At 35.7% G+C, this 25,867-nt stretch overlaps 1 protein-coding gene across 1 annotated transcript; it reads right to left on the reverse strand.

Moving 5' to 3' along the window:
• Nucleotides 1-12,840: 12,840 nt before the first annotated feature.
• On the reverse strand, nucleotides 12,841-21,081 carry LOC129232547 (zinc finger protein 239-like). The gene is made up of 6 exons (XM_054866682.1): nucleotides 20,783-21,081; nucleotides 20,199-20,596; nucleotides 20,088-20,092; nucleotides 19,779-19,854; nucleotides 17,348-17,515; nucleotides 12,841-12,893 (listed from the first exon to the last, which is right to left on the reverse strand). Exons 1-6 carry the CDS (start codon nucleotides 21,079-21,081, stop codon nucleotides 12,841-12,843), a joined length of 999 nt encoding a protein of 332 aa, XP_054722657.1.
• Nucleotides 21,082-25,867: the final 4,786 nt, after the last annotated feature.

The following is a 25,867-nucleotide window of genomic DNA, read 5'->3' on the forward strand; positions in this document are numbered from 1 at the left end:
CGCCAGCGAGAAATAAAATAATTAAAATTGATGGAACACGGGAAAATGATCTTTTATGGAGTCCGATTTGTAAATTTCTTATTCTGAGTTGTGAATATTTTGTTAATATAGTGAGTTTTTCGTTTAGATAGTATTGTGCATTTTCATTATTCAATTTCAATAACTCTCTAAGCAATTAAAGATGCAAGCGCCCAAAAAGAATCGGCAAACGGTAAGATTTCTACCTACAATTTCAATTTAAGATACCGATTAGTACATTTTAGCGTTAACGCAAGACGTTTACGCCATTACGTTCACGCCGACGCTGACGTAGCAGTTCCAAATGAAAAAAAAGTGACTGAAAACTGTGATCAAAAACTAATTACTAATGTCAAAATAATGCATAACTAAAAGAAAAACTGTTCAATCATCTCTGCACCTGGAAAAAAAAATTATAATAAAAACACATTACGTCTTAAAATACATGTCGAGTGCCAAACTATAGATAATCATGCCATCTAGCAACCATGCTGCCAAAGTTTTCGCCAAGCCTTCCACCAGTCACATGATGCATCCATGAACCAATTTTTTCATCAGCAAGTCTGGGAAAGCTCAGTCTACTCTTATTATTAATCTATGGTCTTACCAGTAAAACAGTTAAGTGACCAGATCGAGTTCAGCCTTGTCACAATAGCCGCGTTCACAACAAACTTTTCGATCCGGTAAATCCCCACTCTGCCTCTACAAAATACCGATTGAGAAATTCTCTGTTTCCATGTAAAAAGTGGTTCTCCGATTATACCAGAGAAAGCGGTTTTTACACAGCATCCTCAGCGGCTAGTAGACGAACTTGTTTCGCGTAATGCATTCTGGGTAAAAACACCGCTATCACGCCAGAAGCTAGCAGGAGTAGAAAGATTCCACATAAACCCCGCAAATTATCGGAATGTGGTGAAAAGCAGGTTTTTTCTGGGGTCGAAAGCGTCCATGGAAACGGCCCTAATGAAGCCTTTCCCTGCATGTTAAACATCGCCTAAACACATTATCGAATGATCATGCCGTGGCACGAGTTTTATTGTTGAAACTCGCATTTTACTTAATCAATGGTTTATATATACTAGCAAAGCCCGGCGTTGCCTGGGTCAGTAATAATTGTGAGAAACAATCGCTACTTTCTTTTGTTTTCTGTTTTAACTGAAAGAACTCAAAACACACCGCTTTGACGTCATTAAAAATTGAGCTTCATCCTTACCCATAAAAGTAAAAAAGCAATAAGTATAAAGAACGAAAGGGTATTCATTTAGAAACGAAAGCGCAAAGTGAAGCATATAAAAATTTGAAGCATTTCCAAAATATATCTAACAAAAACAAAGATGACTAAAAAAACTGTGCGCTTTATTTACTTAAATAGTACACACACACACAAAAAAAAAAAAAAAAGAGAAAAAATGCTCTCTACTATGTTTACCTAAGTGTGCAAAAAGTGAGTTTCCAAATGTTTAAATGACTTTAGACTCATGTTTGCTCCGGAGAAGCCTTGATTCAAAATTTACATTATGATTACTTTTAATGTTCCTGTTGTTAGGCAACGAATTTTCGAAACAATGAGTTTAATCTTTAATCATTTGATGTGGAAATTACATGACATTTACTGTTTTCGATCACGACGTTCTTAAACTAAGTTTTTTAGCAATTAATTATAGCCTAAGTTGTTCCCCGATTATGTAGCTATCTATGGTGAAAAAATGGTTAAAATCCCTCCAGTAGTTTTGAAGTTTACCCCGGACAGAGGTTAGCCCTTTATGTATAAAGATGAGGATTTTTAAATCCTAATGCCATCACATTAAGTATTGTATGTTAATCATATAGGAGACGTCGCACTAAGCTTCTCACAGAGTGAACATTCCGAAACTTCAAATAACATGATTTTTTTCCGTATTTTCTAGTTAATATTTTCTACTTAATATATTAATACTTCCAAGAAACGAAAAGCTAAACTAATTTTATTCATATTTTTCCCAGGCACCACGATTACCATCACCACCATCACGACTACCACCCACCGCCGAAGAAGGCCGCCAACGTGGACATCACCATCCCCTTCGACTTTGGAACCATCGCCAAGCTTGGCGTGATTGGTCTGACTCAGCTGAAGCTCCTGAGGGCCCTGGGCAAAGTGGCTGGGGCGGGGCTTGGCGTGTCCGCCCTGGGCTTGGGGCAGTTGGGCAAGATCGGCCTCAAGGTGGCGCCCGTGCACAAGGGCTCAGGAATCGCCATCGATATTGGCGCAGGACACAGCGCCAAGCACTACGAGGAAAAGCACTACAGATAGAGATAGTTTGTCTTCTGTTTTCATGCTCAAGTTTAGGCCGAATTTTAATTTGGTGACATTCGAAATCTCGCCAAGTTTCAGTCGTTGAATTTGTTGTTTTAAGCAGAAATAATTGCCAAACGAAACTTGTTTCAACACTATGAACTCTGACCACCCATGGAAAGGTGAACATCCGATTTATAGGCGGAAGTGGATGCATCTATTAGTTAGCAAGGGCGCATTGAAATGAACGAAGCACACGCATCTAGTTATTCCTCTTCCCGCTCATTCAAACAGAATCGTCCGCAGCTAATTCCACGGCAGACGTGGTAAGACAGTACCAAGTTGTCTTGCACATCAGATTTAAAGATTTATAGCCAACAAATTTGGCTGGATTTTGAATGTCGTCAAAGGAAGAAAATAAGAGAAAAATCTCTAAGTTGAGAGTCATGATCATGAACGTGACGTTTCCAAATTGATGAAACACGTTTAAGATTCTGAACGTGAAGCACAAAATAAACGTTGCCTGAAGGTCGTTTGAATTTGAGATCGAAAAATGTGACGCCACATGCATGATTCTTTTTTAATCCACGTTTGCTGTCTCTGAATTAGAGATAGAAAATTGTGACGTCATTTTCAAACTTGTACTGTCTGAGCATCGTTTACATGGAAAGGCTATAATCCGGTTTATAGGCGGAAATGGGCGTATCTAATACTTTATACGGATGTTAGTTGGTTTGTTTCAGATGTACACTTTTGCCTCTCTATTATTTAGCCTTAGTTTTGTAAAAATGAAAATTGGCTCACAGCAACATTTTTTTAATCTAAAGTACATTCGATCTATATTCTCACGGCAAAAATGAATTGGTTTATTTATTCACAACAAAGTTTTGAGCTTACCATTTTGCTTTTACGTTCCTGAACGAAATGAAAATATTTTCTTTTCTTTTGTCGTTTCCATGGATACTATTTTTGTTTTCCCTTATTTTATTTTAGAGAATGCAATAAATGAATAAGGCACTAGTGACATTATAAAACGCGTGCATCAAAATCCCATCGTTATTTTCCCTTCTCCCCTGCTAGATTCATTCAGATGGAATCGTCTTTACTTGGAAGATTGCCAAATTACGCACAATCCATGGTCAAACAGTAAATTCATTTATTAAAATGAATGTCTCTACTGCACTGCTACCGCAAATTAGTAATTATGTTATAAATAACTTTCTATTTTTTCTACGAGGGGAAATAAGTTTCTGAAATTATAAAAAAGAGGCATATGACTTCTAATATTTTTACCATTGTGAACAGCAAAAATTGAAATTAGGCAAATAAAGATCTTGCTTCGGTTTCTTACCTTTAAATAAACGATACTTTTGAAAGTTACTTTCACTTTTTGTATTCCAAACGGTAAAAATTCTTCTTTTCGCCAAAAACTTTGAAACTTTAGCATGAAAACAACCCCGACAATTCAGCGTTTGTGTACATAGAAACAATACGAGATTTCAATATGAATTTTATTTATTTGCCCAGAAATTGACTTCTTACACAGGTACTGATTTCTTTTTAATTACATATTTATGAGGTTTTCTTAAGTACACATATTTAAGTTATTTATACATTGGTTACAATTCCTATTGTATATTGCTTTTCTTTGAAGCATGACAGAAAAATTCTTTCCATTGATCAATGTTGCTTGCTTGTTTAGCTATGTAAGATTTTACTTGGATAAAAAAAGTTAAAGGGTAAATGATGAGCACCTTTGTTATGACTAGAATTGAACTTTAGAACAGCTAAAAGAATAGCAAATGCTGCAATTTTTGAGGAAACTTTAATTTATTACACAGTACTTGACAGCAACTAAACTTCTTTCTTTCGCTTGTTGATATTCGCGCAAAAAGGTTGGGGAACTACAGCTATAAGGTTATGGTTCCGTTATTATTAGATTTGGGGAGACTATTGAGCTGATGTAATTAATGCTTGGCTTTTTAGCGATTTAATAAAACAGGTTGACTTTAACGTAAGGACTCAACGTTATAACTCTCGCAAACTGCGAAATAAATTTCCTACAAGTGTTTCGAAAAACTCATCACAGTAGTACATTAAATATGACCTTAAAAAAAGAATAAAATCATTCACCACTAGCTCCTTGAAATCGCTCTCTCTAATATTCTTAAAAATAATAACTGTAGCTAGTTGCCAAAACACGTTTATAGAATATCATAAAAATAAATATAAGCAGACGTTAAATTAAAAAAATATAGCAATTGAAAAACATTTAGTTTTCTTATTACTAGGTTTTATTTATTTTATTTTTTAACAATATTGCATTTTGAACGCAGAAGATATTTTTCACCACTTGTATTCCAAGGTTAAAAATTCTCTGTAATGATAAAGAATTTTTTTGTAGCATTGAATAACGTGTATCAAACTTATTTTGTTAGATATTAAATATGACTTTAAAAAATAATAAAACCCTTCACCACTAGCTCTTTGAAATCACTCTCTCTCTCTCTTATATTCTAAAAAATAATAACAACTCTAGCTAATTACCAAAAGATTTTTTATAAAATATTATAAAAATAAATATAAGCAGACGATAAATTAAAAAAAATATGGCAATTGAATAATATTTCGTTCTTTTATTACTGGGTTTTATTTCTTTCTTTTTTAACAATATTGCAGTTTGAACGCATACGATATTTTTCACAACTTGTATTCCAAAGTTAAACATTCTCTGTAATGACAAAGAAGTTTCTTTTGTAGCGTAGAATAACGTGTATGAAACTTATTTTGCTATATTTGTGTGCTATAACGTTGTTGACTCACATTTGTTTTCCGCACAATGGTTACTAATCAGTCGATATAACCGGCCATTTTAGTTTCCAAAAAGTATACAATGCGCACGGTTTTGAGAGTTCAGCACCTCAGTTGGCCACTGGTAAAATATTACTTTCTGAAAGCAGACGATATTTTTCACTACTTGTGTATTAAAAAGTTAAAAATTCTCTGTAATGATAAAGAAGTTTCATGTGGCGTTGAATAACGTGTATGAAACTTATTTTGTCTATTTGTGCGTTATAGCGCTGTTCCCTCACATTTATTTTCCGCACAATGGTTACTTATCGGTCGATCTAACCGGCCGTTTTAGTTTCCAAAAAGTATACAACGCGCACGGTTTTGAGAGTGCAGCACCATTTCAGTTGGCGCTAGAGTATTCCAATAGTTACGATAAATACTCCTTAAAAGACCTAAATAAATATTATCTACTAAATAAAAACTTTTAAAACCATTTATTAATCTTTATCTTTACTAATAATAAAGCTGAAAGTATGTATGTCTGGATCTGTGTCTGCTACGCGCATAGCGCCTTAGACTGTTGGCCGGTTTTCATAAAACCTGGCACAAAATTAGTTCGTAGTATAGGGGTGAGCGTCTTGAAGCGATTTTTCAAAAATTCGATTTTGTTCTTTTTTTTGCTCCAATTTTAAGAATATTTTACCGAGAGAATTATCATAACATGGACGAGCAAATTAACATAGCATAGTGGCGAGAAATTCACCATCCATTATTTGTAAATATACAGGCGAACCAAATGACCTTTTTAAATTTCTACTACAGGCAAAGCCGTGCGGGTACCGCTAGTTTCAACTAAGAATGTTAATATGAGCATGTTTAAAAGAAAAGAGATTGTGCGTTGTAATATTTGTAGTAACCCCACAAAGGTATATTGAGCGACACTATTTATAATGACGCTAAAAAGATCCACCCCTTTAAGCTATAAAATTAATGAATACTATAGATACATTGATACTTCAATAACTTAGCACATAAATTAGATAATATATAATTAACGCTTCAAAATTTATAGCAACCTTAAATAGAGACATTGATCTAAAATACTATTAGAGGCTATATCTACGACACATAATTGACGTTGCAATATTTATAGTCACACCAAGAAGACACTTCGAGGTTCAAAAAGTACGTAGCTATAGAAAGAGATATTGAATTAAAATAAAAAAAAAGATGCAATAGCTGCAGTGTAAACCTGATGATGCAATATTTATAGTAACTTTAAGGAGACATTTGTGAGGTGCAAAATGTATGTAACCTTAATAAGAGACATCGAATTATAATATACTAGTGGTACCCGCACGGCTTTGCCCGTAATAGAAAAATTAAAAGGTCTTTTGGTTCGCCTGTATATTTACGAATAATGGTGAATTTTCTCGCCAATTGGCTTGTACCCACGTTACGGTTCTACGTTATGATAATTTCGTACCTCGCCAATTGGCTTGTGCCCATGTTACGATTCCTCGCTATGATAATTTCGTAATTTACTCGTCCATCTTATGATAGTTTTGTTCTTAAAATTGGAATAGAAAAAGAACCACATCAAATTTTCGAAAAATCGCTTCGAGGTGCACACCTCCATGCTACAAACTAACTTTGTGCCAAATTTCATGAAAACCGGCCGAACGGTCTAGGCGCAATGCGCGTCACAAAGATCCTGACAGACAGAGGGACATTCAGCTTTATTATTAGTAAAGATAAACGCAATTGCTACATTGAGACTTCAATATTTATAGTTGCCACGAAGTTAAACAATATATAATTAACACTAAAAAATTTATAGTAACCTTAAATAGAGACATTGAACTAAAGTACTATCAAGGTTATTTCTACGACATATAATTGACGCTGTAATATTTATAGTAACCCTAAGAAGAGACTTGGAAGTACAAAATGTATGTAACCTCAAAAAATATCTACAATGTATAACTAATGAAACAATTTATAATAAACGTAAAATAAACCTTCAGCCCGAATCTAGTACACCTTGAATTAACTTCGCTGACGTTTTCGACTCAATCACGTGATGAATTTGATATCTGATTGGTGAATCGGATGCGATTTTATCCACGTGACTGGTCGAAAACGACAGGGGAAGAAGCGCGATCTTAAAAATCGTAGAAACATTTAAATAAGATGTGGGGACAGCAATATTAAGAGACGCTACAGCTACAAATTTACTTAGCGCTACAGTATAGTGATCAACGCAATTACTGACCATTAAAGCAAAGTATGAAACAAAATGGCCGAAGGATCGGCTTGGATTATGGTACTCCATTCTGAATTTGTCATTCGTACGAATGCAGTTTGTGTGAGATGTAAATATCCATTTTTTTGAAGCAGTGTTATTTCTTCGCTTTGTAAATATTTGTATAAATATTTTCCATTAAATATTTTTTTTCGATGTCTTTTGTTTTCTTACAAGATTACAAATGCATGAGAGTAGATAAATAAAGAGTTTTATGCTCTCTTTTGAATTACTCTGTGTACATAAACTATTTATCTGATAAGCAAACTCAAAATAGCTCTTTACGGCATCCAGAGATTACAGTTTCATCCTTATCTGCGATTAACAGTTTGAAATAGACATAAGATAGCTGGAAGTAGTAAACCTCTTATAGTAGCTATGATTACATTTACACTGGTAGCTGAATTTAATTTTCTGTATGCTGTAACGTACTTTTTTTTTACATTTTTTTTGTAGTTCGGACTTGTTTAGGTGATTAGACATAACTCTCAGTTTACATTGCGTAGTGTTATAAAATGATACTAAAAAAATTTCAAGATTTTTCCACCATCAATACTTTGTACTTTTCATGAGAACAACATAATAGTAACGTACGTTCAATTAAAAAACTTAGTCGAATGACAACGTTAACTTTAACTAGAAAGCCATACGACAGCGTTATTAAGATTTAAAAAAAAAACGAAGTAAATTGCAATTGAAAGAGCGTAATAAAACATGTTTCTGGACGCATGAATTATTTGCCCTCGTGTCCCCGTTATTGAAGTAGAAAGTCTTAAAGTCTTCCGGTATTTTTAGAAAAGTCGCCAAATGAAGCGAGTTTCCATGAAAAATGGAATATCTCTTTCCCGTCCTGTGCAGATGGCATGCAGCCGGTAAAGTCTCGTGGTACTTTCACTTTTTTAAACTTTTCAGATTTTTTAAACTTTCGACACACTATTAGGCCTTTTATCTCAATAACGGAGAGGCGAGGGCAATTAATTTAAGCATCCAAAAAATTGTTTACTATGCTCTTCCGATTAATACTTACTTAGTTTTTCATTGTTTGTTATGCTACAATTAAAACTATTCATCTGCTAAAAACAATGACATGTTTGTTGCACAACAATGAAATCATTCATTGTTGAGCAACAAACATTTCATTGTTTTTACCAAAGAATCACACGCATTGCGTGTCAATGAACATGTTACAAAACAAGGGATTGCTCGGTAACAAAGATTTCACTGTTTTTACCCGGGAATCTCACGAATTGTGAAACAATGAAAATGTTACACAACAATGAAATCATTCATCGTTGTGTAACAAAAATTTCAGTGGTGTTTTTAGCAGGGCTGTGGAGTCGGAGTCGGAGTCGGACTGATTTTGGAATAAAGGAGTCGGAGTCGTTGGAAAACATGCCGACTCCGACTCCGGGCTTCTTTTTTTCTTTCCTTTTCACTGACTCTCCTTGCATTTTTTAAAAATTGATTACCAATTGGTTCGATTACATGTATAAAAAGATACTAATGAGAAAATAACTGCCATTATGGCAATCAGCTAGCTTGAATGCTTACCGAACTTTCTGTAGCCGTCCCCTAGTTTGCTTGCTTTTTAACTTAACTAATAGCAACTGTCAGCAAACGGTTTTGTTGAATAACATTTTCAAGTAATCACTTTCAAATAAAAATAGAAATATAGTGTTTTGTTCTATCTCAGTTTAAAATAGTAAAAGAAACGTAACAAATTAGTAAGTCGACGCCTGTAGCTAAGGTTGAAACGTTTAAGTGTGATCGGCAAATTCAAAGACGTTCTGGCTCGAAAGCACGAATCCAAAAGATTCGATGAAATAATCTAATGTTTTTTTCTTTATTAAGACTATTTTTGTAAGCTTGGTTCTCACTAAAAAGTATGTAACAAAATAAGCGTAAAAAATTTCTTGATTACAACACTCAAGAATTGCAGTTAATCTTAAAATCTTCATATTTAGGTAAATTCTAAAGCAGCCAATAAAATTTAAATTAAAAATTTAGCGAAGAAGAAATATAGGTATAGTAAAAGCTATTCGTACAAATTTGTATACCGCCGCGTTTTGTGTAAAATTAGCTCCTGACGCATATGTGCCCTATTTTCGTTGAAATTTTATTGATGAAATATAATTTAAAATATATTCGTGAAAATTTTCAGAATTAAAGTATTTATATTTTTTATAAACTCTGAAATTAACTTTGGGTGTCATCTACTAGATGGATGTCACCAGGGGCAAACCACTCCCTCTCAAGAACTTGGATTTAGAAAAAAAGTTTTTTTTCTCTCAAGTTACAGCTTTCAAAAATTGAAAGCACACGATTTGTTCAATATATATTTGTTAAACATTAAAGGGGGGGGCAAATTACAGATAATCATTTTCAAAATTTTTAAAAGGGATTTTTAAGTCATCTCACTTTTTAACTCGTAACTATTGGAAAGTTTGATTTTTAAATTGAATTTCTAACGTTGCATGACGTCTTGGGTTTACAATAAAAAACAAAATGCTAAATTTTCATAAAAAGGAATTAATATTTCAATCTCTGTTAAGAGGTTTTCCCCCTTCCCTTGAATGGAGAGAGGGAGTTTAAAAATTACAATTAAAAAAATTAAAACAAAAATCCGGAGTCGGAGTCGGAGTTGGAGTCGGGCGTTTCAAAAACCAGGAGTCGGGGTCGGAGTCGGCCATTTTAATTCCGACTCCGCAGCCCTGGTTTTTAGTGGTGTTCACACAAATTGTGTAACAATGAAAATGTTGCACAGCAGTGAAATCATTCATTGTTGTGCAATATTTTCATTGTTACACAATGCGTGTGATTCCCTGGTAAGAACAATGGTATAAAATGAAAACCAAGAGATTACGGGTTACCAGAGAGAGACTGAATGACGCACAGATGGATGGATTTTATTCAACAGCGTTCAATACAAAAACAAAGAAACACGACACTTACAAAAACAATTTTACACAGAAATAAATAAAACACTATGACCTGGACTTTGAAAGCAACTACGTTTTATAGTCACTTCGAAGAGACCACAAACTCAGAGATCTAATAGCAATTCGATCTGGACTTCAAATAATACAGAAAGGATAAAATGTTTTTTTTTATATTTTTAGTCGTCGTTGCACTTTTTAAACCAACTGTGAACAGCAAACTCCTTGTCCCCCTTTGGACTGATTCAAGAATATTTTTACACTTCAAATTGCTCACGGAAATCTGCTATCAGCAAATTGATTCTTCTGCCAAAAAATTCAAAATCTTTTAAGCAATTACAAAAAAAAAAAAAAAAAAACAAGTGTTTACTTTTTACTTTGGCGACAGTAGAAAAATTGCGTAAAGTGGTTGGCGATACCCACAAGTGAATGGCAACCCTAGAATTTACAAATTGAAGTTGTTGAATGTACGAAATGTTTAGATTGCAAATGGCGATAATTAAATTAAAGTCGCCAAGAATAAGAAGTGCACCAATGACGCACGGAAAAGTACCGAACTCGCTATGGGAAAAAATAATATTAGGTGAAAAAATTAGAAAAATAATTTTAAAGTTAATTCATTGCATTAAATTGGAATTAAAGAAAATTATTCCGTTATTCATCTTACTGAAAAATTTGTACAAATGCACATAGAGGGCTTTGGAGGCGCCAATACGGTACGCTACAAGATGCCGAATGTGCCAACTGAGCGAAACAATGCCAATTTCATTCCTACACAGATTGCAGGCATTTGCAATAGGTATTTTTTGATTTCATGAACTCAACTTGCGTATGCTCAGAGTCCTACAAATTACGGGCGCCAGGTCGTCCGTGCGACTAAAAAAACTACCTTGGCGACAAGGTCGGAACAAGAATCTTTGAGAAGCCAAGTTCAATTTTCCAATAAACTCTGAGAAATAATTTAGCGCGATAAATGTTTTCCTAGCACTGAAGGTTTTATGACTTTGCCAAGTTTAAATGCAGATTTATAAATCCCTGATATTTTTCTCTTTAAAATGAAGAAGTTTACCGCTGTACAAGAGCAATAAAAACCAAAATCAACATTATTAAAGCATACTTTTTAAAAATGTCCTACATACGTGTTTCAAGGTTACAAGAAACCACTTTTTAATTCATAAAAGGTTTTGGCTTTCCAGAAACTAATCAAAATTCATTGAAAAGGTTGCTTAATAAGAAAAAACAAAATATTTTCTAAGTTGAAAATAAGGCTTCGTGCAAATTTAATCAAGTTCATTTTATTATTCATTTATATGTGGTTTCATAGCAAATGCAATTAATTGGACAGATATTAAGAATTTTAAAAGTCGTAACTTTCCTGAAACTAGTTTTTTCCTTAGTTTTTACTACGACTGGACACAGTGAGATTGGAATGAATTAAAACGCAGAAAATCCAGAAAACACGTTCTTTTGGTATTCTATCAATAGTGTACAAGTTTCATAAATTTGTATTTTAAAGATAGATCAAGCTGTTTCACAAAAGAGATAAGCTGATGATATAATGCTTATGATGCAATTATCTCTCACTTTACGCGTATTAACCATGGGTCTCTGGGATATAATAGGCCTGAACTACGGATGAACCGTGACACAGTTTAGACAGATTTGTTTAAACTGTGAAATCTTAACATTGATCTGAAGCTACACCTTTTGAGGTTTAGGACTTTGAAATCTCGACAGGACTCAGAGTTGGCAATGTTCTGAAAAACCCGAGACTTTGAAATCTCAACAGTATTCTCTAATGTAACACTGTTTTGAGATTTGGGTACATTTAAATCTCAACCGGACTCTAAAATAACAATGCTTTGAGATTTGGGTACATTTAAATCTCAACCGGACTCTAAAATAACAATATTTTGAGATTTAGGACTTTGAAATCTCAACAGGACTGTGAGGTAACAATGTTTAGACAAAGAAATTCTGAAGTTCCAACAGTTAGTACCAGTAGACATTGACTTTGAAGTCTCAAAAGGACTCCTCTGGAGGCAATACTGTTTTCAGACTTGGAATTAGAAATTCTGATGAGTATTACAAGGTTACGGCAATGCATTTTTAGATCAATCAGTTTTGACCGAAGAGATTTTCATGGCCTTCACAGGGCTTTTACTACGTCTCAGAGACCCATGGGTGTTTTAAAACACGCTGATGATCAGCCAGGAAATGCTTCCAATATCGCATCTCAGAATTGGGCTTGAAGGAAAATGAAAATGGCGAATGCACAGAAGAATTAGATTATCTTTTTCGGGCTACCTGAAGACACAAGCACGTCCTGCGTGTCGAAGTTTTTTTGCGTCAACATATCCATCTTGATCTCGGATGACGTAATGATGACGTCACAAGTAGCCTGATGGGAAGATGTGCAAGTCTTTTCGAACCAGCAACACGGGGATGTAGTATGTCCCGAGAAATGGCATTCGATTGGGTGGAATCATGACGAAAGATGATTAAGATCGGAACTACATCAGTTGATCATGAGGAACAGGGCACAGGACAGCATCATACCGACGATCTGGAACAGAGAATCACATTTTCACAAAGCAGAAGCTTTTTGTGTGTTGCATCAGGAAATGAATTTCGCAAGTTGTTGAGTAAAAAAGCGAAACATTTATAAATGATCAAAATAATAGTTCTATTTGTGATGATTGGACAGCTTAATTCTTCAGCTTTTCCCTTGCTCGTTTTGAGAGTGTGAAATCAATAAATTGAATTGTATGTAGACAAATGAAATGTACTTGTATACGATCTGTTAGCTTAAATGAATTATCAAATGGTACACAGACATAGTGTGCTAATTGGCCATACCCTGTTGGTCTAATTCTACAGCCAAAGTGGATGCAGATAAAAGTATTAACTGGTTTTATTTGTTAGACTTAGACAAAATGAACTACACTGGTGTGCAAAAATTAAGGACGAAGTCGAAAAATTAGCAAATCAGCTGAACGAAGAGGCAGAGCGGACAGAAAGACCAATCAGGAGATTAAGTAAGGTGATGTACGGTAGCACACGCGCAGATATGCAGGCAGACGTAATGGGGGAGTGTCTGAGTAGTATAAAGCATGTTGTCGGTGTAAGATCAGTATTTCTGGCAAAGAGATTGCACGCCGTATAGCAGTTAAAATCACACCGAGTTGCTGCCTCAGCGAGAAATGGCGAATAATCAATCTATTAGACGACATCTGGATGCTTTTACCCGAGGGCGAATCATTGGGAAGTTGGAGGAAGGCCGCAGTGTGACAAGTGTGGCTGCAGAGTTCGGAATTGCTCACAGCATCGTTTCACGACTTTGGAGACAATTTCAAACTACAGGAACAGCTATCCGGGGGTTCAGTAGTGGTCGTCCACGAGGAACCACACCCGCAGATGACCGGTATATTGTCTTACAGGCCAGAAGAAACAGGCGGCAGACAGCGGGAGAAATCGCTAGACACAGGCGACTGGACGACCGATATCGCGTTTTACCGTGGCCAGAAGACTGCACGGTGGTGGTGGTCTGTTTGCACGACGCCCTATACGGTATGTACCTCTAACGTCTGCCCATCGGAGAGGGCGTTCTCTGTGGTGCCGGGAACACCGGAATAGGAGAGACAACGAATGGGGACGAGTACTCTTTACAGATGAGAGCAGATTCAGTCTGAGTAGCGATTCTCATCGCATACTCATCTGGAGAGAGCGGGGAAGCCGCAATCATCCCTCGAACATCATTGAAAGGGACAGGTATGGAGGTCGCGGTGTTCTCGTTTGGGGAGGCATCATGCTTGGTAGTCGTACACACCTTCACATCTTCGACGCAGGTTCAGTCAACGGGACTCGTTATTGTAACGAGATTCTTCTTCCATATGTGCGTCTTTTTAGAGGCGCTATGGGTCCGCAGTTCCTTTTCATGGACGACAATGCACGATGTCATCGCACAATAGCTGCCGAACAGCTCTTAGAGAGTGAGGATATTGAACGTATGGATTGGCCGGCACGATCTCCGGATCTCAATCCCATCCAGCATGTATGGGATTTTCTAGGCAGACGTTTGGCAGCTCGTACCTTACCAGTAACGATTCGGGAGCTTCGATTGGCGCTGCAAGACGAATGGGCAGCAATGCCTCAACAACTCATTGACACCCTCATTCTCAGCATGGGCAGACGCTGTGAAACCTGCCTAGCAGTCGGGGGAGATCATATCCCCTACTAAAGACCGGATGTTTCTTGCTGGACACCCATCACAGGGATGTTTCGGCCTTCAGTCGCATTGCGCTCCATGCTACTTTTTCAATAAAGCTTCTTTTCATCTCTCTGATTTCTCTTTCAGTAAGTGTTGCTTACATTGCACATGTCCTTACGTATTGGGGATCTTACGGTATTAAATGTGTTGATATGGAAACCTTTTGTACAAAGTTATATTGAAAAAACCGTCTCGTCCTTAATTTTTGCACACCAGTGTCGTATTATGTATATAGTAAATGTAGCATTTAGAATAGTAAAGTCTAGTATTATAATGCCTGAATGATTAATAACCCATTACATGTTCCAGCGAGTATAGGTTCCCTAAAAGGAACCATAACAGTGGCGACGAGTGTATGTTACGAAACCACTAACGTAGGGCTATAAAAGTTCTCGTTTCAAAAAGGATAGGGTAATTACCCGAAGACGGCTCAAGGTAGGAAATTTATATATTTTTGCATTTTGGATTGAAAATAATGGAGGCCCTGGTTCAGGAACTCATGAAACATAATGAAGCCCTTGTACAAGCTTTCAAGCTTAAAGCGGATGCCCCAAATGAGTCAAAAGTGACAGGGGTCAATTTTGAAAAATATGATGAAATGTCCGAAAATTTTAATTCTTTTATAGAACGTTTCGAAGCATTCTTGGATATTCAAAATGTCCCGAAAGAAAAAAGGGCGGAAACGCTTATATCAAGTTTGTCAGCAAAATTATACAATTTAACTGAAGAATCTTTTGTCACCCGACAATCCTGGGGAAAAAGATTTCGCAACGCTCAAGGAGATACTAAGAGATCATCTCAATCCGAAGCCATTAATTATTCCTAGCTGTCACATATTTTTAAACCGCAAGCAGAACGAGAATGAGCCGATCAACGCCTACATCGCAGAACTTCGCTTATTAGCAATTCCCTGTATGTATAAACCAGATGTCTTAAATATGATGCTTCGAGATGCTTTTGTTAGCGGATTAAGAGATCGGGCAATACTTGATAGATTGTTTGAGGAAAATGACCTTGAATTAAATCAAACCTTACAGATTGCTTTAGCGATGGATAAATTTCATAAATCCACGGCAGAATTAATTGGTAGGCAAACGGGAATTCATAACTATAATGCTGAAAGGGGAAAGAGCCAATATCGGAAGAGAAAGTGCTCTCAAGATAAAAAATAATAGAAAATGCTCTTGATGTAATGGAAAAAATCATTCTACAGATGAATGTAGGTTCAAGATTTACAAATGCAAATTATGCGGCAAAATTGGTCATTTAGGAAAAGCATGTTTTTCTGCCAAAGCAAATAAAGTTAATAAACCTGTTAAGCAAAAACAGGTGAAAGTAGAAGCTTTTTCTGAAAATGAAGGTACTGATTCCGTGCCTATTCACACAATTCAGTCTGAAGAGTGTACACTGCCTGAGTAAGAACCAAGGAAACCTATAATGGTAAAAGTTCAAATAGAAGGCCATAGGGTAAACTTTGAAGCCGATACAGGTGGAGCCGTTTCAATAATGTCGCTGAAGAATTTCCGAAAAATTTCAAATAAGAAAATTCAGCCTACAAAATTAATTTTTAAAACCTACAAAGGGGATAGAATTGTTCCAATGGGTTATGTAACGGTAAATGTTACCTATAATGAGGATACGTACGCATTAAACTTGTATATCGTTAAGGAAAATTTAAATACAATTTTTGGTCGCGAATGGTTGTATAAAATTAAACTAGATTGGAATTCAATAAAAAATTGCAAAGCTGAAACAAATATTAGTCTTTCTAAATTGTTAGGCGAATACAAAGAGTTATTCAGTGATGATTTGGGAGAAATTAAAAATTTCGAGTGCAAATTAGAGCTAAAACCTGACGCTAGTCCGGTATTCTGCAGACCTAGACCCATGCCTTTTGCACTGAAAAATAGGGTTCGCGAGGAAATAGATCACTTAGAACGCGAAAATATTATTGAAAAGGTACATATTTCGGATTGGGCAACAACGATCGTACCGGTGATTAAATCAAATGGTAAAGTTAGGCTGTGTGCAGATTACTTCGTAACATTAAATAAGAATTTAAAAGTGCAACAACACCCACTTCCTAGAATGGAAGATATTTTTGCATCACTGAGTGATGGCAAGGTGTTTTCCAAGGTTAATTTTTCTCAGGCACATTTGCAAATGAAAATGCACCCCGAAAGTCAAAAATTGTTGACAATAAATACACATAAGGGACTCTATCTGTGTAAAAGATTAATGTATGGGGTAAATGCCGCTACGGCGATCTGGCAAAAATATATTGAAGTGTTTTTCAGGATTTAAAGGGAGTTGAAGTATTTTTTGACGATGCTAGAATTGCAGCTCCAGACGCTGAAACTCATTTAGTAAGATTAAAAGAATTTTTGGAAAGATGCCGCGCTCATGGATTAAATATTAACAAAGAGAAAAGTAAATTCTTTCAAAAAAAGATAGAATTTTTAGGGTATAAGATAAACTCTCAAGTACTATCCCAAACATCTGAAAAAGTTAAAGCAATTAAAAATGCCTTGGAACCCAAAAATGTTCATGAAGTTAAACCATTTATGGGATTGGTAAATTTTTATTCGCGCTTTTCAAAAAAGTTAGCTACACTGGCTTATCCTTTGCATGAGTTAACGAAGAAAGATGTTCCTTGGAAATGGGATAAAAAATGTAAGGAAGCTTTTCAAAGGGAAGGGTCAAAGACGAAATTTGTTCGGAAAGAATTTTGGCACATTACGACCCAGAACTTCCACTTTTGTTGGCAACTGATGCGTCACCAGTTGGACTAGGAGCAATATTGTCACATAAATTTCCAGATGGTTCAGAACGTCCGCTTGCTTTTACATCTAAAACTCTTTCTTCGACCGAACAACGGTATTCGCAAATCAACAAAGAAGCCTTAGCTATAGTATGGGCTGTAAAGAAATTTTTTCTCTATGTGAAAAATACCAAGTTTACTCTAATTACAGATCATAAGCCACTACTGGCAATTTTTGGCTCAAAGAAAGGGTTGCCAGTTTTAGCTGCTACACGTCTATTGCATTATGCGTTGACTCTGCAATCATTTCAATTTGACATTATTTATCGTCAAATTAAGGAACACAGCGATGCAGACTTTCTTTCGCGTTTACCTACGGATTTGGAAAAATTGGCTATACATGATGATATTGATATCTTCCAGTTACATCAAATTGAAACGCTGCCGGTGACAGCGAAAGATTTAGCCAAAGAAACTGAAAGGGATGAAGAACTCACTCCGTTATTACGAGTCCTGGAAAGGGGAGGTGAACTGAAGGGAGGGGAGATGGAATACAGCCTGCGAGATGGTTGCATAATGTATGGGCAGCGTGTATGCATTCCGAAGCTGTATAGAGAAAGAATTTTAAATGAACTGCATCACGGATACTTAGGTGTAGTCAAATTGAAAATAATCACGAGATCACACGTATTCTGGCAGGGAATCGACAAGGACATTTGAAAGGGTTGCAAAAAACTGTGTAGATTGTGCAGTTAACAAAACTGATCCTCCTAAAATAAAAGTACACCATTGGGAGTACCCTAGCGCTCTAATGGATAGAATTCATGTTGATTTCGCAGACCCTATATTTGAACATATGTTTTTAATAATAGTTGATGCACACTCAAAATGGCTAGAAGTATACCCCATGAAAACTAGCACAACGTTTAAAACTGTCAAATGTTTAAGAGATTTCTTTGCTCGCTTTGGACTGCCGATCATGTTGGTAAGTGACAATGGTCCACAATTTACGTCACAAGAATTTCAGGCATTTCTGAAAGTTAATGGCATAAACACAAACCCACAGCGCCGTTCAAACCATCAAGTAACGGTCAGGCCGAAAGGTATGTGTTTACTGTAAAGCAGTCTTTGAGAACTATGAAAAATTATCCTGGAACTCTTAGACAAAAGCTGAATACCTTTCTTATGCAATATAGGAAGGCCCCCAACATGACGACATTACAAAGCCCAGCTATGCTTATGATGAAAAGAGAAATTAGCACAAGGATCGACCTGGTTAGACCAGATCTAAAGAGCAGAGTCGAGGAAAGAGTTCGCAAAGGAACTTATGAATTTTCGGATAGAGGATTCAATGTAGGAGATAAGGTTGCAGTTAGAAACTATTGTCAAGGCGATAGAAAATGGCGATTTGGAACTGTAAAAAGCAAAGACGGCCAACTACACTACACAGTAGATGTGAATGGTCAACTCTCGACGTCACATCGAACAGATGCGTGACGTGGGAGAAATTGAAGACTTCGACTGGGTGCGCCGACCATCCTTTCGGAAAAGATCCAGTGACGTACGTCCTGAAAGCGGTCCAGCCGACAACGACAACAGCAATCTCCAGGGAGACCGGTCCATGCCTTCAGAGATGACTGATGTCCGGCCAGGATCTCCAGCCGCCATACCTATGGCAGTTACCAAGATACCAGGAGAGCCATCAGCTGCACCTGTTCCACTTAGGCGTTCCGCCCGCGCAAAAAAAGCACCAGATAGACTGGGCTACTAAAGATTAAAACTAATTGAACTCCGCTATCGTAATCGTAGTGACGTCTTAAGCCACTGACGTCACTGGGGAAAAACATCCTCTCGGGACAGAGCAGATAGGAACGAACTCCGGAGATGTGCGCATTGGCGACACACTCTGTCTTGTATATAGTATTATGTATATAGTAAATGTAGCATTTAGAATAGTAAAGTCTAGTATTATAATGCGTGAATGATTAATAACCCATTATATGTCACAGTGAGCATAGGTTCCCTAAAAGGAACCATAACAAAATGATTCTTTAAATTTCCCCTGCAGTAAAATGACCTTTTACAAATTTCACAAAAGTATAGTTTTTCTTTAGTATGTGTCCTCAAATGCCTCTTTAAATTTCCACTGCCAAAAAATGACTTTTTACAAATTTCACAAGAGTATGGTTTCTCTTTAGTACATGCCCTCAAATGCCTCTTTAAATTTCCACTGCCAGAAAATGACTTTACACAAATTTCACAAGATTATGGTTTTTCTTTCGTATGTGTCCTCAAATGCCTCTTTAAATTTGCACTGCCACAAAATGACTTTTTACAAATTTCACAAGAGTATGGTTTCTCTTTAGTATGTGTCCTCAAATGCCTCTTTAAATTTCCACTGCCAGAAAAGGACTTTTTACAAATTTCACAAGAATATGGTTTCTCTTTAGTATGTGTCCTCAAATGGATCTTTAAATTTCCATTGTGAGAAAATGACTTTTCACAAATTTCACAAGAATGTGGTTTTTCTTTAGTATGTATTTTTAAATGACTCTTTAAATTACACCTGCAGTAAAACGACTTTTTACAAATTTCACAAGAGTATAGTTTTTCTTTAGTATGTATCCTCAAATGTCTCTTTAAATTTCCACTCTGAGAAAATGACTTTCTACAAATTTCACAAGTATGTGGTTTTTCTTTAGTATGTGTCACCAAATGTTTCTTTAAACTTCCACTGAGAGAAAATGACTTTTTACAAATTTCACAAGAGTATGGTTTTTCTTTAGTATGTGTCCTCAAATGCTTCCTGAGACTTTCACTTCGAAAATATGACTTCTTACAAATTTCACAAGAATATGGCTTTTCGTTAGAATGTATCCTCAAATGAATCTTCAAACTTCCCCTGAGAGAAAATGACTTATTACAAATGTCACAAGAGTATGGTTTTTCTTTAGTATGTGTCCTCAAATGCTTCCTGAGACTTTCACTTCGAAAATATGACTTCTTACAAATTTCACAAGAATATGGCTTTTCGTTAGAATGTATCCTCAAATGAATCTTCAAACTTCCACTCTGAGAAAATGATTTCTTACAAAGTTCACAAGAGTATGGTTTTTCTTCAGAATTTGTTCTCAAATGCTTCCTTAAACTTCCACTCTGAGAAAATGACTTTTTACAAATTTTACAAGAGTATGGTTTTTCTTTAGTATGTGTCCTCAAATGGTTCTGTAAACCTCCACTGTGAGAAAATGACTTCTTACAAATTTCACAAGAATACGGTTTTTCTTTAGTATGTGTCCTCAAATGTATCCTTAAACTTCCACTATGAGAAAATGATTGCTTGCAAATTTCACAAGAGTATGGTTTTTCTTCAGTATGTGTCCTTAAATGGCTTCTTAAACTTCCATTCAGAGAAAATGATTGCTTGCAAATTTCACAAGAATACGGTTTTTCTTCAGTATGTATCCGCAAATGCGTTCTTAGATTCCCCCTCCGAGAAAATGACTTTTTACAAATTTCACAAGAATATGGTTTTTCTTTAGTATGTACCCTCAAATGGGCTTTTAAGTTTTCACTCACAGAAAATGTCTTTTCACAAAGATCACAAGAATACGGTTTATCTCCAGTATGTATTCTCAAATGCACTTTCAATTGTGAAGTGCAACTACATGTCTTTCCACAATATTTACATAAATATGATTTATCTTCGATGTTCATATGCATTTTTAGCTTTAAATTTGGATTCACAAGATTAGACTACTTAACTGTGGTCTCATACGAGTCCCCTTGACTGAACTCCAATCTAAAAATAAAAATAGAAAACTATTTTATTCTAATGGGAAAACAAAACAAAATGCATACAGTTATCAAAACAAAACTGTCTTAAAGTTTCGCAAATTTAATTTTTAAAGTGCCATGAGTAAACAATATTTTAGATATTTAAATACACTAGAAAGAAAAAAATCCCAACACCAAGAAAAAATTATTGAAATGATATTTTGACCATGCATTTGTCTAGTTAACATTTTTAATTGATTACATTTTCACGATCACAGGTCAATTTAAGCTCAAGAAACTACAGTTCAAAAGTGAAATCTGCCATCGGCAGGTCAACGGCAGTATCTGCAGAAATGGGTTTTTGAGATATTTGATGAAATATGTGTTGGATATGGGAAGATGTTGGAATTATTATTATTATTATTATTATTATTTTTTTTTTGCTCCCTTTTTTCAGCGAAAACCAAATAAGCAAGCTTGTGCAATAAAGCTAACGTACAATAGGTGACAAATATGCAAAAGAAATGAAAAATTTGCAGTTAGTGCCATTTAGCTGCCCACGGCAGAAATGCTGTTTCAATGTTAGTGAAACCTCTACAATTTTGAATGCAAAACTGCATGCATTTTGTCATAAAGGTGCTGTGATATGGAGCTCTATAGTTACTGAACTTGTTATGTCAATTCTAGGACAGTCCGTGCTGGAGGTAAATAATGCTGGAGTTGTCGTTCAATGATATCCCACACGTGTTCAATCGGAGACAGATCTGGTGATATCGCAGACCAAAGTAACATTTCAACACACTATAGAGCACATTATTTTGCAACAGCGGTGTGAGAGCGAGCATTATTCTGTTGGAAAACTCTCACTTGAGTGCGATTCATGAATGGCAATACTACAGGTTGAAAAACCAGACTGACGTACAACTATGAAGCCAGCGTGTTAGGAATAACCACAAGAGTGATCTCCTAGTCCCAGGACATTGCTCTTCGGGCCATGACTAAAGGTGTAGGTCTAGTTAGTCTAGGCAGCAGACAATCAGTCTAGTTGCAGGCGTTCCCCTGGCCTCCTTCTGACCAACACAGGTTATTTTACTGCTACCAAGGCAGAATCGGACTTCATCAGAAAACCTAACGGATCTCTACTCTGTCTTCCAATGAGCTCTGGCTTGACACAACTCACGTCTCAAATGGCAATGTTTTGTCGTCAGTGGCATACATGTTACAGCAAGCTTGGTTCAGAACTGTACGTGAAGCTGAAGTGTCCGATTTCTCACAATTTGTGGTGTCACTGTGGTGCCAACTGCAGCTCAAATTTCTCCTGTAGACCCAGTAGGATGCGACACATTCGTGAACCGGGGCACTACTGGGGGAGTCTCACAAATGCACCCCCCCCTCACAAATGCCACATTGCCGCCCGGAACCTTATCTTCTTGAGGTAGTACATCCCTGGGCCACTGCTCTCAACAAGCATGTGCAGTGGATACATTCCAGCAAAGTCTTTATGCAACATCGCGGAAAGAAAATCCAGCGTCTTGAAGCCCCAATACACGACATTAATCAAACTCTGTGAGCTGCTGATAATAGCTTCTTCGTCTTTTTTAAGGCATTCTTAGCTAACATCAACTCAATAAGTTGAACTCCACAGAAAAAGAACGTTCACGAACTATACAGCTCGCATCTAAAGCAACTTGTTTGCAAGTGCTATGTGTGGCACTAGAGCCACAATTATGTGCCAAGTGTGAAATTTGAATAAATGTCATTTTTCAGATGTATAAACAGGCCTACGTTATTTCGTTTATCTAGTACAAATCTTTCTTGCTGTTGGGATCATTGTTTTCCACCAGTGCAGGATAAATGCATCAGAAGGATTTTTTTTCTGCAAACGATTTATTTATTTTGTTTAAAATTATAAATCCGGAAATCAAAGTACGGCATGTATACTTGCAGAAAAAGAAGAGTAAGGACAAAGACAATAAATTTAATCTGTGATTGCGTAAAAGAAAAAACTGAACCAAGTACAGGAGTTTTCAGAGGGCTAATTTGGGACATAATTCAGAGCCAGAGTGTCACTTTTTGACTAATTATGGGAAGAAAACAATTGGAGAACCTGAAGCAGAAATTCCTTTTAAAAAATATGGAAGCCATCTGTAAACAGAGTCTCAATTCATTTCTTAAAATCAAAATTAGATTTTTAAAGACGTTTTTAAAGAGTCGAAAAAATGTTTAACTTTTCAAAAACTGATTTAGTAAATTTTTCAGATTGCAAACTTACATACAACAGTAAATCGTGTTAACTGAATTTTTTACAGATATGAATGACGACTGTGTCATAAAAGAAGACTCCCATTTCTGATTTCACCCTGATGTCATTTCCAATTTTAATAATTACTTCTATGAAAGAGGTCAAATTTGCTGATTTCTCTATGACCTCAAATGGAATAGATGTTGCTGGGGTAGTTATCGCAGCAATTTATTGCTGCAGAAACGTATTTGTTGCCGTTGGTGTATTGGTGTGAAACCAACAGGAGAATATCCAGAAAACTTTTTTGGTGCTTGAGTTTTTAATTAAATTACAAACCATACAACATATTTTATGAAACATAGATAACTCTGAAAAGTTCAAATAAATTAGAAAATAAACAAACAGCTTTTTTGATTATGCTTTTTTAAAAATGTCTTGTAGTAGTACTTAAAACAAAACTGATCATCGTTACATCAATGATATAATGGTAATTTTCATATCATAAACATGTTCACTAAATAAAAAAAAACACCAATACTGGGAATATAACTACATTAAACTTTTTACACAAATCAAATACAAGGGTAAAAGCAAAACGAATTAAAAAACCAAAGTTTTAGCTCTCTAGCTAATTTGAGTTCAGCAGCGATGAAGTCGGAAACATCTGTGTGCTTCTTGAAAAGTCGTCACTTTCCACTTCTGTTTGGTATTTCATTTTTTTAACGTGTGATAAATATTTTGAAGCACTTTTTTACAATGGTAAAAATATTCTCTTGAGTCGGGTGTTAGTCTGACTTAATTATGTACGAGGATTGTCAATAAAATAACTGTAACTTAACCTACAGTTGGAGCAAACAAAACCTGGTAAGGCCGTAAAATATGCCAAGTTTTTGCAACCCTGTCTTTTCATTAGGTTTACCATACCACAACTAAATAGATCTTCATAGATGAGTGGGATATACTTAGGGGACCCAGGGCCCGTATAAAAAGTTAAATTTTGTATTTTTTGGCTCAATTTTATTTTTGCTTCTAATTTTTAATATCTTAACCCTACATCTGATTTAGGACATTTTTGTAATCGGAAGTATACAACTAGGACTAACGGTTGTGCAAATAGAGGCCTTGCAGGTTAAAATGGAACAACCTGTAGACAACTTTGAATTAAAAACACGAAATTAGTTTTGAACAGACTGAAAAGTTCGAGATAGAGGTATGTTTGGGTAATAAGACTTTGAGTTATTGAGAGTAGACTGTATTCACCTTATACAAGGCACTCGCCAAGAGAATGGAGGAATGTGAAACAAACTCCCCTTATTTTCCAGAAAAGGAGCCGCCAATCTCATTTTAATGATGAAGAAAAACTTTGACAGCGTTTAGAGCAAAAAAAGACTCAATGGATAAAGAAAAAGAAAGTAATTTTTTGTGTAAAATTTAAAGAGAAAGTTGAATCTTTGTCCAACAGTTCGGTTTGTTTTTATTTACATTTCTTTCTTTAAAAAAAAAAATCAGTACACCAGGCCTGTCATTTCAAAGTTTCCCAGGGGGACGGAAGGGAGTAAAGCGCTGCATAGGAGGAAAAAACCAGCATGAACACATGCTAAAATCCAGGCCCAATCATCCAAATGAAGGGCCTGATTACTGAATTCATTAGTCTCAGTTTAAAAAAATGAAAACATAAACAAACATTATAGCTTCACATAGGCCACCGATATATGTTTCTGATATTCTCTATCAGAATATCGTCACGAAAATCGCAGCTAAGCTCAGAAAAAAAGAATGGACTGCCAAAATGTGTTTCAATTAGAAGACAAATTATTATAGAGATATAAAAAAAAATTTCAAAGATTGAGATAAAAATCCAAGGTGGAAAGCAATACTGTATATTTAAAGGATATTTGTTAAAAATGGGAAAAGCATCGCTGGGAAGAACCACCTAAGTCTTAAATGTTTCAGCTTTTCTTGGGAATTACATGTTTGCATTTAAACAAATAATTATATTAGGATGAAAGTTTAAATTAGCTTACATAGTTGCAGGTTTAGAATGAAAATTCCTTTCACCTTGATGACTTGAAAATAATTTTTCTCTAGTGTGTATCCACAAATGGATTTTTGAATGGCTCTTATGTGTGTCCTCAGGACACTGTCCTGGAATGTCTTTTTAAGTCTGAACTATAGAAAACGTCTTTTCAGAATACGCAGAAGTATACACTTTTTTTTTGTACTTTTTTGTTTAAATCATAAACTTGAGAAACTATTTTTCTTCAAAAATCACAAGAATATGCTTTTTCTTCAGCTCATGTGTCCTCAAATAAACTTTCAGATCTACACTATGTGAATATGACTTTTTACAAATTGTCCAGGGATATACTTTTTCTTTACTATGCACCCTGAAATGCTTTTTAAACCTCCACTCTGAGGAAATTTTTACGAAATTTAAAAAGAATATGGTTTTTCTTTTGTAGTGTCCTCAAATGGACTTTCAAACCTTTA

Source organism: Uloborus diversus, unplaced genomic scaffold, assembly GCF_026930045.1.
Source record: "Uloborus diversus isolate 005 unplaced genomic scaffold, Udiv.v.3.1 scaffold_126, whole genome shotgun sequence".
Lineage (NCBI taxonomy): Eukaryota > Metazoa > Arthropoda > Arachnida > Araneae > Uloboridae > Uloborus > Uloborus diversus.